This window comes from Erpetoichthys calabaricus, chromosome 2 (genome assembly GCF_900747795.2).
Source record: "Erpetoichthys calabaricus chromosome 2, fErpCal1.3, whole genome shotgun sequence".
Classification (NCBI taxonomy): Eukaryota; Metazoa; Chordata; class Cladistia; order Polypteriformes; family Polypteridae; genus Erpetoichthys; species Erpetoichthys calabaricus.
Window position 1 is genome coordinate 153,674,664 of NC_041395.2, and position 12,607 is coordinate 153,687,270.

The 12,607-nt window shown below is 42.4% G+C and overlaps 1 protein-coding gene across 1 annotated transcript in view; it reads left to right on the plus strand.

The window, feature by feature from the left end:
- The window catches only part of grk7b (G protein-coupled receptor kinase 7b), a 38,549-nt gene extending 27,432 nt beyond the window's left edge, over positions 1-11,117 (plus strand). Inside the window, exon 4 of the mRNA XM_028792218.2 lies at positions 10,726-11,117. Within this exon, the coding sequence (XP_028648051.1) occupies positions 10,726-11,071 (346 nt within the window). The 3' untranslated portion in view covers positions 11,072-11,117. The remainder of the gene's footprint in view (positions 1-10,725) is intronic.
- Positions 11,118-12,607: the final 1,490 nt, after the last annotated feature.

Below are 12,607 nucleotides of genomic sequence, written 5' to 3' on the forward strand. Positions count from 1 at the left end.
GAGACTTCTTTTTGCACAGAGCTGTGACTGGAGTTTATTTTCACATACTGTAAATTTGGCACACTGACACTTCTGTTTCTAGGGCCATGAGTAGGATGGGATATTCCTGAGCAAATGCTGCTGTTGATCTTTTCATTCATAGCCCGGCAGTGGCGGTGACCTGACCCACGATGTACATATTTCGGGTGCTGCAAAATACCGGTGTCTTTTAGGATATTCCAGTCAGACCATTTGCTCTAGACAAACTGTTTAATATGAAGGAGTTTGTCACGAGAGTATTTTAGCATGAAACTGAGCAATACTTATCTGATAGCAGTGAAGAAGCAGCACAGCACAGAGGAGCCAGTGAGACAGGCAGGTGTGGTAGCGTAGATGAGTGGCGATAGAAAAGCAGCAGAAAGCATAGCAGGAGGAGGTAGCACGATTTGGAGGTTCCAACATACAGCCACAAGCAAGTAACGCTGGGTATTACAGGTGTGATCACCCCAGAGCCACAAGCCAGGTGGGTGTGAACATCAGATCAGTCATAAAGCACAATAAAATGAATCAAGAGCAGACCAGCATAGCAACTATAATCAAGGAGACAGATCATCCCAGGCTCCTAGATCGCCAGGTACAAAGAAATGCTTGTAGATCTCGTCCCATGATCCACAGATTCAGTTGTTCCCAGTCAAGGTAAAGTCCATAAAGTCCATAAAAATGAATCCAAATCCATACAATTTGAGTCAGCTGCATCCACGAACTATATGTATAATAAAGAAAATAAAACAAGCGTAAAGAAGTGCAGGATTAAGGCGAATTTTATGAAAAGTGTTGTTAACAGGGAGGAGCGGCAGCAGCAAGCGTATGCCAGCATCCCCTCCTCTGTCACATCTGTTCTCTCATTCGCTAGCTAAGCGGATTTATGGTGCACAACCTGAGGCTGGTGCATGAGTGAGGAGGGTCCTGCCCCCCACCCCTATCCTCGGTCCACTCAGATTTGCGCAAATAAATCGGTACCACAAGTGAACTGTGATACATAACACAATGAGAGAAGCTGCAAAGTCAACTGGAATGTACAGTATAAGCAAATTATAGAGAAAAACCTGATCTAAATCTGTTAAGTAGTTCTCTTGTGAAAAGCGGACAGACAGACACACAGACATTGGATTTTATATATATATAGATTACTAGAGGGCTTTGCTTCCTGCTCGCTTCGCTTGCCAACCCCCCCGGCCTGTGCTACATGCAAGCCACTTCACGTCTCTGCCACTTGTGTATGTGAATTTCACTTTCACCAAACAACAAATCTTTTAATTCTCGCGGACATGCCTCTTCATTGGGAAGAAACACTACTTTTCCCTGATGGCTACATGAATTAGATGATCTACAAGTCTCCGACTTGAAGTTTAAATCTGAACAATATATTTGATCTCTTTTCACTGTTTGGTTATTTCACCGAATAATAATTTCCATTTGTTTGCGCTAATACGATCTTTACTATCATTTTTTTGAGACTTTTGAATTTTAGTATTTTCATTATCTCTAACCAGCTCTGCATGTGTATGGCGCCAACATTTTTGAATTCTTTACAACGTTCTACTTTGACATCTACTCTTTGTCTTTTATGTGCGGGCCCCAAGCGTGGTTAAATCTCTTGGCACAAAGTCTTTTCTCGCGGGATGTGAAAATATCGCTCTGAAAAAGTTTGTCTTGTCCCAGGATTTTTTTATTATAATAGGGAGATGTACATTAAAGAACTATCAACAATAAATCAAATCAAATTAATAATATATTGAACAATTATTATAAAAGTAAAGTTGAATAAATCGGACTCTGCAGCTGCATGAATAAAAAAGTACTACTTCCAGTTAGCAAAAATAGCCCAAAAGTTGATAGAAATCTACTTTTTGTACCTAATACTTGTATGTGAAATTTGATTGACCTAAATGAAAACGTACTCAAGTTATCGTGTTTACATACACACACACATGCACGCAGACACAAACATAATTACAAAAATAATATTTTCAGTAGGTTTCTTCGTACAGTGGAACCTCGGTTAACGACCATAATTCATTCCAAAACTCTGGTCGTAAACCGATTTGGTCGTGAACTGAAGCAATTTCCCCCATAGGATTGTATGTAAATACAATTAATCCTTTCCAGACCATACGAACTGTATGTAAATATATATTTTTTTTTAAGTTTTTAAGCACAAATATAGTTAATTAAACCATAGAATGCACAGCGTAATAGTAAACTAAATGTAAAAACATTGAATAACACTGAGAAAACCTTGAATAACAGAGAAAACTAACACTGCAATAGTTCGCGCTATAGCGCTACCAACTGCTGGCTAAAAACACTTTTTTTTAATGAATTTTAAGCACAGGGAAAAAAATGAACATTTGAAAAAATCCGTAATTTAATAAACCACCAAGAAAAGTAACATTGCAACAATGCACGCTATGAACCGATCGCTGTAAACAGAAGTGAAAACAAAATCAAGCCCAGTGCATTCTTTAACTGCCTTCCTACCTTATGAGTCCAGCCCTCTCTCTTGCGCTGCCTGTGTGTGTGCGCGTCTCTCTCTCTCTCTCTTGCTGCCTGTGTGTGTGCGTCTGTCTCTCTCTCGTGTGTGTGTGTGTGCGTGTGTGTGTGTCGCGCTCTCTCGCTCTTGCTCGCTGCACAGGAAATGCACAGGGAGAGACTGAACATGTACAAACCGAAAGGGAAACTGGTTTGTTCGTATACAGAGTGTGTGGTCGTGAACCGAGGCAAAAGTTTGGCGAACTTTTTGGTCGTAAACCGATTTGTACGTGTACCGAGACATTCGTGAACCGAGGTTCCACTGTATACGAGAAAGTAAAAAAACTAACCAATCAGCTGGATTTACTCCTAAGGTTTAAGGCAGTATTTACAGTTACTGTAATGTGGGAATGACAGCTGAGGATGCAGCAAAAAAATTTTGGGTTGAAAACCAGGTCTTCCATTTTATAGTCTGGGGACATCAAGATAAACCGAAATAAACAAAAACAGTGCTTGTTGGCGTATGTGCCTTCAGTGGGAATCTCAAAATAAAGACAACGGTTGCAGTCACTCTAGAGGCATTCCATCTGGTGGGTTGCTCTGGCCAGTAATGACACCTCCTTCCAGGATGCCTGGGATTTTATGATGGCACCAGAATGGGCAGGGTTAAATAGCTTCACTGGGTGGCTTCACAGCATTGTGGGAAAAGAAGGAGGCATCCCCTCATGTCTTGGCGGTTACTATATATCTCAGCTGAGCCTGCGAGGAGGTCCTCTGATGTGTGTGCGTGACACAGCTTATCCCACTGAGCAACCACAGGCCTGACACCTAACTACAGGCAAACACTTCACTTTACCAGTGTGCTTCTTTTTCCTGACAGTTCTGCTGGCTTTATTTGTCTTCTCGGCTCTTTAGAATGTTCTCCCAGTCACTGCAGACACACTCTTTGATGAGAGCACTTCAAAGAAATGGCATCAAATCAGTCAGTTACCGTTTCTTCTTACGTTTCTGGTAAAACAATGAACTAATGTGTTTGCAGATTAGTTGTAATATCAGATATTTTAAATTGGATCAGAACAGAAACAGCAACGAAAAACATGAAGAGCCACCAGTGGAGCTGAGAGGGGGCATAATGATGTGCTGTCTCACAGCTTCGGAGTCTTGGCTATGATTCCTACTTCTGTGTGGAGTTTACATGTCCTCTCCAAGTCTTGTGAAAACCTCGATTATCTCCAACATCCCAAACATGTCAATGTTAGGTTAAGAGGTGGCTCCGCATGAGTGTGCCCTATGGTGGACTGGTGCCCTGTCCATGGCTTGTCTGCCTTTTGCCTGATCCTGCTAGTTTAGGCTCCAGCTCAAGTCAACCCCATCTGTATTAAGCAGATTTGATAACAGCTGGACAAATGCTTTAAAGTGGCAGCACTTACAGCAACGTTTCTCAATCTTTAAGTATTTGCGACCCAAGTTTTCATAACAGTTTTAATCACGCCCCCCTAACGTTTTTTTGAAACCCTACTAAAATTTATTCCTATATTTTTTGCTGCCAATACACCGCTACAAGTTAAAAATTTTCCTACGAATAGCGAAATTACGTCACATATGGCATCATTCGCGCCCCTTTTTTTGTTACACAGTTTGAGAACCGCTGACTTACAGTAAGCTACTCTATTCTGATACCAAATTCTTGGCCCTGCTGCATGTGTCCATAAACAGGACATCAATGCATTAAAGTAATGAGTTTACTCTGGATGACATGAAATTATAAACAAATAAGGCATGGATTTCATTTACTATGCGATGGAATTTAGAAAAAAATAACGTGCAACATAATAAAGTATTAGTCAATTTTGTGTTTATGTTTGCACTGTCGTATCTGTGTGAGCAGGGCAGAAGCATCACAAGGGCCATCAAGCTCAACAGCACAAATATTTCAGAGAAGACCTTTTATTTACATAATTTAACCCATTCATGATCCGTCAAAATGGAAAAAGTAGCAAGAAACATGATAAATAGTACCAGGAATTTAGGAGGCAAAATTGCTTGTCTAAGTACTAGCAGACAGAAAACCCAAAATTTTAAAACACAAACACAAACCCAGACTATTAATTGCAAACAGTGCCAGTCGAAGCCCATTTGGAGCTCTAGGCAGGGGACGGTGCCCCTTGGTGTCTATAGTGGGTGGTCACTATTACACTTTTTGATGACCTTGTCCCTCTCAGTGTCTGCTGCCTGCGCCCCTTCAGTTACATAAATGGTGTCCCTCTGTGCACATACCGCGGGATTTACAGAGCAAAAACCCCTTCATTAATGGCTCTCCTAACGGATTGACCTGCTCATCATTCCAAATTTTTTGGTGTGGGGCGCACTGTGCAAGATACCAACCCTTGGTGGCTGCCCATGTTGCTCATATTTAAATCTGTCACTATTTCACATTTCCACATTTCTGACAGTCGATAATGTGCTGCCTGATGGAGCCACCAGTCTTGCGAATTATTTACAGATATGGCAGGTTGAGCCACAACCTCAGCCCCTTTGTCTTCTTTTCTATTGTGTTGTGGTATGGAAGACACAAGATATCAGACAGACGAGTCTCTTCTGTTGGTCAGGTTTTTTCCTCCTCGTTGTTGCATTATATACATTGCACTTTCGACTGAATGTTCATTTTTCATCCGCTTTCACACACTCACAAGCCCACCGCTACAATTTAAGACAAAGCACGATTCACAGACCATGTAGAGTGGGTGGCTGGTATGTCACACTACACAGTTAGCGTCCATGAGAGCACACCGTGACTGCCTCTGACTCACTCACATACGGTGCTCTCCCATGGCAGGAACTTGTTTCAGAAACCAGGAACTTTTTAGAAACTCATTAACTTTTGTAGCATTCCCTCTGCCGGAACTATTCCTGGTACTATTCTTAGCTCCTACTCCAGGGAACTAAACCTGCCACTGGTAGCAAAAACCCTGACTCCCTAATCAGATCTGATGCTAGATAAGATGTTCCATGACATCCACAATGTTTGCTGTCAGAACTACTGTAATGCCATCTTTTATAGTGTAACAATAATATCATCACCTCATGGCTTCTCATCATCACAAGGCCGCAATGGGATGTCATTACTAACAATAATGGCAGAGCTTCACAAAACAGCAATTTTGGTGCAATAATGATGAAACATGACAGTAAAAAATAATAGCCACACCGAACAAAAACAATTGTAAAAGTAAATTCTAGGTGTTCCAAAGCCCTTACATCTTTAACAACTCAAACCAGTTAAACCCCATTGTAGGTGAACTGCTCCATCAGCATCAGGCTCAAGACAGGACCAGCCGAGGGTGACCAATGCCAGTCAACCACAGGGCCAACTCATGCGCACAGACACACAGGCCCGGTTTGGAATTGTCCCTTTACTTTGCATGCACGTCTTTGAGATGTGGAAGAAAAACAAAATATCTAAAGAAAATGACACAGTAAATGTGTAAACTGCACACCAACAGCAACCAAATGTGGAATTTGAACCCAAGACCCTGAATCCGTGAGGCAGTAGTGCCGTCACACTTCTCCACCTTTAATTTATGAGGATGTTACCTTCAGATCAATAAATTACTTTTTAATGTCATTTTGACAGTAAATTTTAATAATAACAAGAGGCTTACAAAACAATCAAAAAAGCTACACTGGAAGAGCAAAGACCTGGAGAAGGCAGGTAGCACCGTGCAGAATTCAGCTCCAGTGTCTCACTCTCTGTCAGCTTTGTATGTTGGTTTGCACCCACAGTTTAAAGATGAGACTTGAAATATTCCTGATGTGAGGGTGAGGGTGAGGGTGAGTCCCTGGTCTAGCATAGAATTGCAATATACCATCAGAGAAGACAATGGCGACCGACCAATTTTCCTTTTCTAATTCTACTTAAAGAGTTATTTTTGTCGATGACGGTTACAAAGTCAGTAACCTTTTATGTCACACTTAATTATAGTCTTAGACTAATGATTAGACCTTTATATAACCCGTGAGTGAATGCTGGATCTGCAAACAGGTCATGCTCATGTGGCTGAGAGGTGGTTTCTATTTATAATTGCTCTCTCTTTTCACTAATGTACATAGTGTCGTTAACTGCTTCTTATAAGCAGCTCCGTATTGTTAAATGTTGATTTTTCACGTTGTTACTTTGCTTTCCAGTTGGCTTTTATTTCTCTTCAGCTGAACCTTTACTTGAAGCATTAGGGGCTTCCAGCTCGCTCAGCTAATAAGAAGTGCAATTAGGAAGTGAGAGCAGATTACAGGTAGGGACCAGAGGGGTCTCTGCTGCAAGTCATTTTGCTCATATCGATTAAACTGATCAGACATTTCTCAATGTACTTTTTAAGAGAGCTGCTGCTTGGTGGGTGGTGCAGCAGTTCACCCACAACTCCAGAGTTCCTCTGTTCTGGGCAGGGCTTCCATGGTCTCTGTGCATCAGTGTAAGATGTGCATGTTGGGTTAATGGGCGGCTCAAAGCTGGCTCCACATGGAAGTGTGCTGTCCAGGGTTGGTGGCTGCCTTGAACCCGGGGCATCCACAATAGTGACCAGCTCCCCATGACTCCAGACCTGATTAAGGAGCTTCAGTAATGGATGGATAGACCTATCTTACTTTTTTTTTCAATTCCCCCATCAGAATTTTTAAACATAATCTCTTTCAGTTAACCGTAAAGCATTTTTTTGTGTTATTACATAAGCTTATTTTAGCTTAAGTCAAGCTGTGGCTCAGTTCAAGAGGCTTGATCATACATTCTGGAAAAAGAACCCAAGCAGACTGACACGAGCAGGCTATGTTATTGCTTCAGCACCACTTCATAAAGAAGATGCAAAAATATTGTGTAATGTCTACTTTTATAATGCAGTTTTGATGAGTACAGCTCAACAAAGCTTGCTAATCCCATTTGCTAAATTTCTCTAAAATAACAAAGAACTAGGGGGCTTTGCCCCCTGCTCGCTTTGCTCAGTCACCCCCAGGGGGTGTGCTACGTGCTAGCCACTTTGCAACTCTGGTGCTCATGTTGTGAAGGGGGGAGGGCTGAACACACACTAAGGAGATGCGGTCGGATCAGCTGCTGTCTAGCTGCTGCTGCTGCTGCCGAGCTGCGTGTTCTGCTTGTCGCGTCGATCATTTAAAAGCCTGTGAAGCAGCTGTCCTTTTGTCTCACTGCCTTGTCTCACGGGACGTTAAAGTGTCTCTGAGAAGACACAAGACATCACACTGTTTCCTTAAGAGGCACTAGCTCTTTGGAAATATGTTCTTTTTAAATTGCGGCGTTTTAACCCTTTGCAGTCGTATTTAATTTTCAACGTCACGCTACATTAGTCGTAATTAATTATTGAAAAAACGCCAATAATTACAGCAGTTATTTTTTTCAAGCACGTAGGAATAACACAGGCCACTTTTCTCGACCAGGCGACTGTGCAAATCGGTCAGAAACTTGCAGGGCCACCAGCGGTGGCCTGACGACCTATAGCGCACTTTTTACTAAGGCCAGTTTTCTGGCCTAACGACCGCAAAGGGTTAAGTAACCAGAAACTATATAGATATAATGCAAAAGGCGATATCCCTCCAATAGTGTTACGGCGGTACAAAATCACATGAGAAAAATAATATACCTTTAGCTTTCTTTACTGACGGTTTTACGCGGCATTACAGACGGGAAGCTTATGACAGACTCTATCAAGGCGGGAATCTTGATCTACGCAGTCTGCCATCTTTCGTCACCACGCTGAAAGGATTTTCCGGACGGATGACATAATCTTCCGTCCGACAGCTTCAAAGTGCCTTGGCAGCAGTCTAAGCCTTATATGCTGGTTGCTCCACATGCAGGCTCTCTCTCTGGCCTCCAAACAAGGACAGGAAAGGACTCAACTCCACCTCCAAAAATACAGGAATAGCACAATGCCTACTTGTAGTTGTCTCATTCTCCCAACAAGGAAAGAAGATTTTGTGCTGACGGAGGACAGACGTATACTATTCTGTCTTTAGGCTGACTATACAATCCTGCAGCTGTCTTTGGCTATCTAGTCCTATGCTTGGCTTGGCAATTCTAAATGGTGAGCCCCTGTGTACCATACTTGGTCTGCCTGTATGAATGAATCCATAACAGTGTGCACAGAGACAGTGACATTAAACTTAATATTATAACAAACTTATTATAACACAGACAGATGAGTCTCTTCTGTTTGTCAGGTTTCTTACTCCCAAAGCACACAAGCCCGCCACTATGATTTAAGACGCAGTATATGGCTGGGTATGTCATTCTACACAGTTGGTGGTCATGGGAGCATGCCGTGACTTCTTCTGACTCGCTAACATGAGGTGCTTTCCCACTGCAGGAACTGTTTTATCAGAAACCAGGGACTTTTGTAGCATTCCCACCGCAGGAACTTGGGCTGTTTGTAGTTCCTGGTACTTTTTTTTTAGCTCCAGGGTATGTACTGTATATACTTACATATAAGTTAGGTCTTGAAACCAGAAAAATCGATCATAAAATCAGACCTTGATTTATACGCCCGTTCAAAAATGCGACACTTAATTTTTTTTCCATCTTTTTTGCCTCCTCCAACCTCACATCAGTTTCTCAGACACATCGAATTTTGTTGCAGCAGCGCAGTTACCAATTTCTTTTGCCACTTCAATGACGTTTAATTTAAAACTAGCTTCATATTTTCTTCTGATTGAACGCTCCATCGTATGAGAAACATGTATGAGGGTGTGAGATACAAAAAACACAAAACAGTGCAAACATCGCTTCGATGTAGTTCAGGTATTACAGTGTGGTCACGTAGGCACAACACACAGAAAAAAAGGCAGTGTGCTCCGTGGTTACTCTCTCAGGTGGGTGTTAGCATATCATGATCTCTTGGATCAATAGCGTGAGTTTTCCGCATTTGACTTAAATTTAAGAGAACTTAAATGCGAGTATATTTACGGTACTTGTCCTTCAACCAGGAACAATCATGAATGGGGCTCAAGGAATGAATTGTGCTGGTTAGCTGACCACAAGCTCTGGCTTCATCTTACAAATCTGTTAGTAGTTTGGACTTTAGAGACTTACCGGTGAATGCAGGATTGGCGGACTTTGCACCACATTATTCTTCATAGCTGCCACCCTGGTGTGCTGTGCCACGACATCAAAGCAATAATCTCTCCAGGAAAGTTGCGATCACTTCAAAGCAGTAGGGTAGGGGGGTCCCCCATGAACTCCCAATTGTGCCATTTCACTCTTCATAGCCACCGCACCACACACCACATTGAAGCAATACGTGGGTAGGGGGGTCCAATGTGTACTCCTAAAAGAGCCTCACTTCCCACTGCATCACTCTTCTTTGCATGTCACATATTTTGCTTAAGTGTTACAGTTCCTGTTGTGCATGCGGTGGGAATATAGCACACAAAAGTAGCCAGAGACCACAAGTGGCCTAGGGCCTGCATTGTACAGAAGCTCATTGGTTTCCGAAAACAAACTCTCTGCGGTGGGAGAAAACCTATAATGTGACAACGGCCTAAACAGATGAAACAAAACTGTAGACAGTACCTGGGCCTAACTATTACAGGTTATGTGGGATTGCCCACCAACCACTTCCTCAAATCCTGCCTGCCTCAGTGTCTTGATTCTTTGCAGCTTTAAACCTGATGGGTTACTGGTTGGAGATGCATTTGGTTGAGCATCCCTTCCTCAGATTATTTTCACTTATCAGTGCCTGAGTCAGGGGTGGCAATTATTTCCATGTAGGTGAGATGTCACCTCTAGCAGGCCCAGTACTCCTGATCCCCAAGTCTCCTAGACAGTCTTCAAACTGCCTTGTCCTGCAGGGGTTTCATTCTGCTAGATCAGTGACCACATGCTGCCCCTCAGCCAGCCTGACACTCCCCTTGACTTTGTCGCTGCTGTCCTTTCAGTTTTAAAGCGATTCTTTAGAGTATAAGCATTATCTGGTTAATCTGTAATAGCACATCAGACTCTCATTTTTTCTGATCCTTCTCCCTCTTTGTTTCACTTTTAATCTTTTCGCACTTCTTGTTTCCTGATCTTCTTCAAACGCCCTCTCTTATTGCAGCTCTTTCTCTCCACCTCATGCTTCTTGTCTCTCTTTTTAGACATCTTGCACAATATGAAAATCAAAGTTTCCAGCATTCTCTCTCTGAAAAGTAACAGATTCTTTATTGCTGTTTGTATTTTAGGGGGCAAAATGATGACCCAAGGAAGCACACCTGGTTTAAAACAATAAACTTCCAAAGACTTGAGGCTGGTCTCATCAAGCCACCGTTTGTGCCCGATCCCTCTGTCGTTTATGCAAAAGAAATCGGTGACATTGCAGATTTTTCTGAAATCCGGGGCATCGAGTTTGATGACAAGGATAAGAAGTTCTTCAAGAAGTTTGCCACTGGTGCTGTCTCCATCCCCTGGCAGGAAGAGATCATTAACAGCGGACTGTTTGATGAGCTGAGTGACCCCAATAGGAAAGAAAGCAAAGCTGGGATAGGAGGAGGTGGGGAGTCAAAATCAGGTGTGTGCCTGCTTCTATGAAGGGGGGCCGCAGCAGCGTGTGATGTAAACTCTAGCCTTTAGGATTTTTTTTAAGCAGGTTTGCATATAATACCTTATGTACAGTACAATAATAACAAAGATGCTCTTGGAAGGAGCCAAAGGTATTTTTGTTACTGACATTTTAAGCCAGCAGATGGCAATATAAGCTTTTGGTTCTCTTCCTTTGAACGTTCTCTGCATCATGACATCGGCCCTGTATGAATGAATTATGGGTATTAGCGTGCAGACCCGGAGGGGTCCTTGGTATGTACGTGGTTTTCTCAGGGTGCTTGAGCCACTCTCGTTCCTACATTAAAGTTGTCAACTGACGACAGGGTTTCTTCTTTTACGCTTGGAAGATTTCTTCACATTTTCATACATGGTGTTGCAAGGGTTGTTTTTCTTCTTCTTCCAAACAGAGAGATTTCGCATATCCTTTGCCGCAGTCCCTGCGATAGGATGGCAAAGGCAAAAAGCTGATTGGCTGAAGGTACAAAAATTGAATGGAACATCCAATATGATGTAATTCAAGGAGCAACAGAAAAGTAAAAAAAAAAATCTGATCTGCTCTGCTCTGCTGGGATAGGCCCTGATTGCAAATGACTGTATTATGGAAAAGGAGAAACAAGCATGCTGGCTACAGTGCTTAAATAATCACGCCTGAACACACATGACATGCTCTCAAAGCCACTTCATTCAGTGGAGTGCTGTGACGGCCTGAGGCGTATTTCAGCATCACTGGAACAACAAACCAACCTGGGCATCACGGGGCGCACTTGGGGATTTGCCAGCATGTGGGGGTAAATTGGGAGAAAACCCCCACATGAATGGGGAGAACATGCAGACTTCACACCGACAATGACAAGGCGTGGGATTCCAATTTAGGACACTGGATGTGAGAGGCTACCCACTATCACCTGTAAATCCCTTAAGTTACATTTTATTTGTTAAAACATCTTGCTCCTTATTGTAGCTGCTACAGGCAATGAAACAAACAGTTGGTATGTTATATCACATAAAGAATTCCCAATATATTTCAATGCAAAATCCTTAACACTTGATTTTTAAATTGTCTGAAAATCAAAAGGAGGCACGTCACGGGTATGCAGCCTGGCAGTATACAGATGAGCGCTGGCTGCGGCCTACTTAGGACCTCCCAAAAGTAGAACAGATTTGACAAAAACAGGCCATTCAGACCACCAAGCTGACCATTCCTATTCACCTAATTTCTATAGAAAGGCATCAAGCTGACTTTTGAAGGCCCCTAAATTACAGTTAGCCTTTGTGATTAACTGGAGTTAGGGATGCAAGACCCCTGCAAATGTGAAAATCTGCAAAATACGTTTTGGGCCCATGGCTACTGTATATTCTAAGTTTATTGCACTAAATAAGATTTGCACAATTGGAAGAAATGTGAAACAGAATGATCACTGCGCAAGCAAATCACATGTGTGAGGCTGGCTGCCGAGACAAAGCTCAGCAGTTCTTTTGTGAACTGTAACATTTTACAAAATGTAACTTATTATAATAAATTTG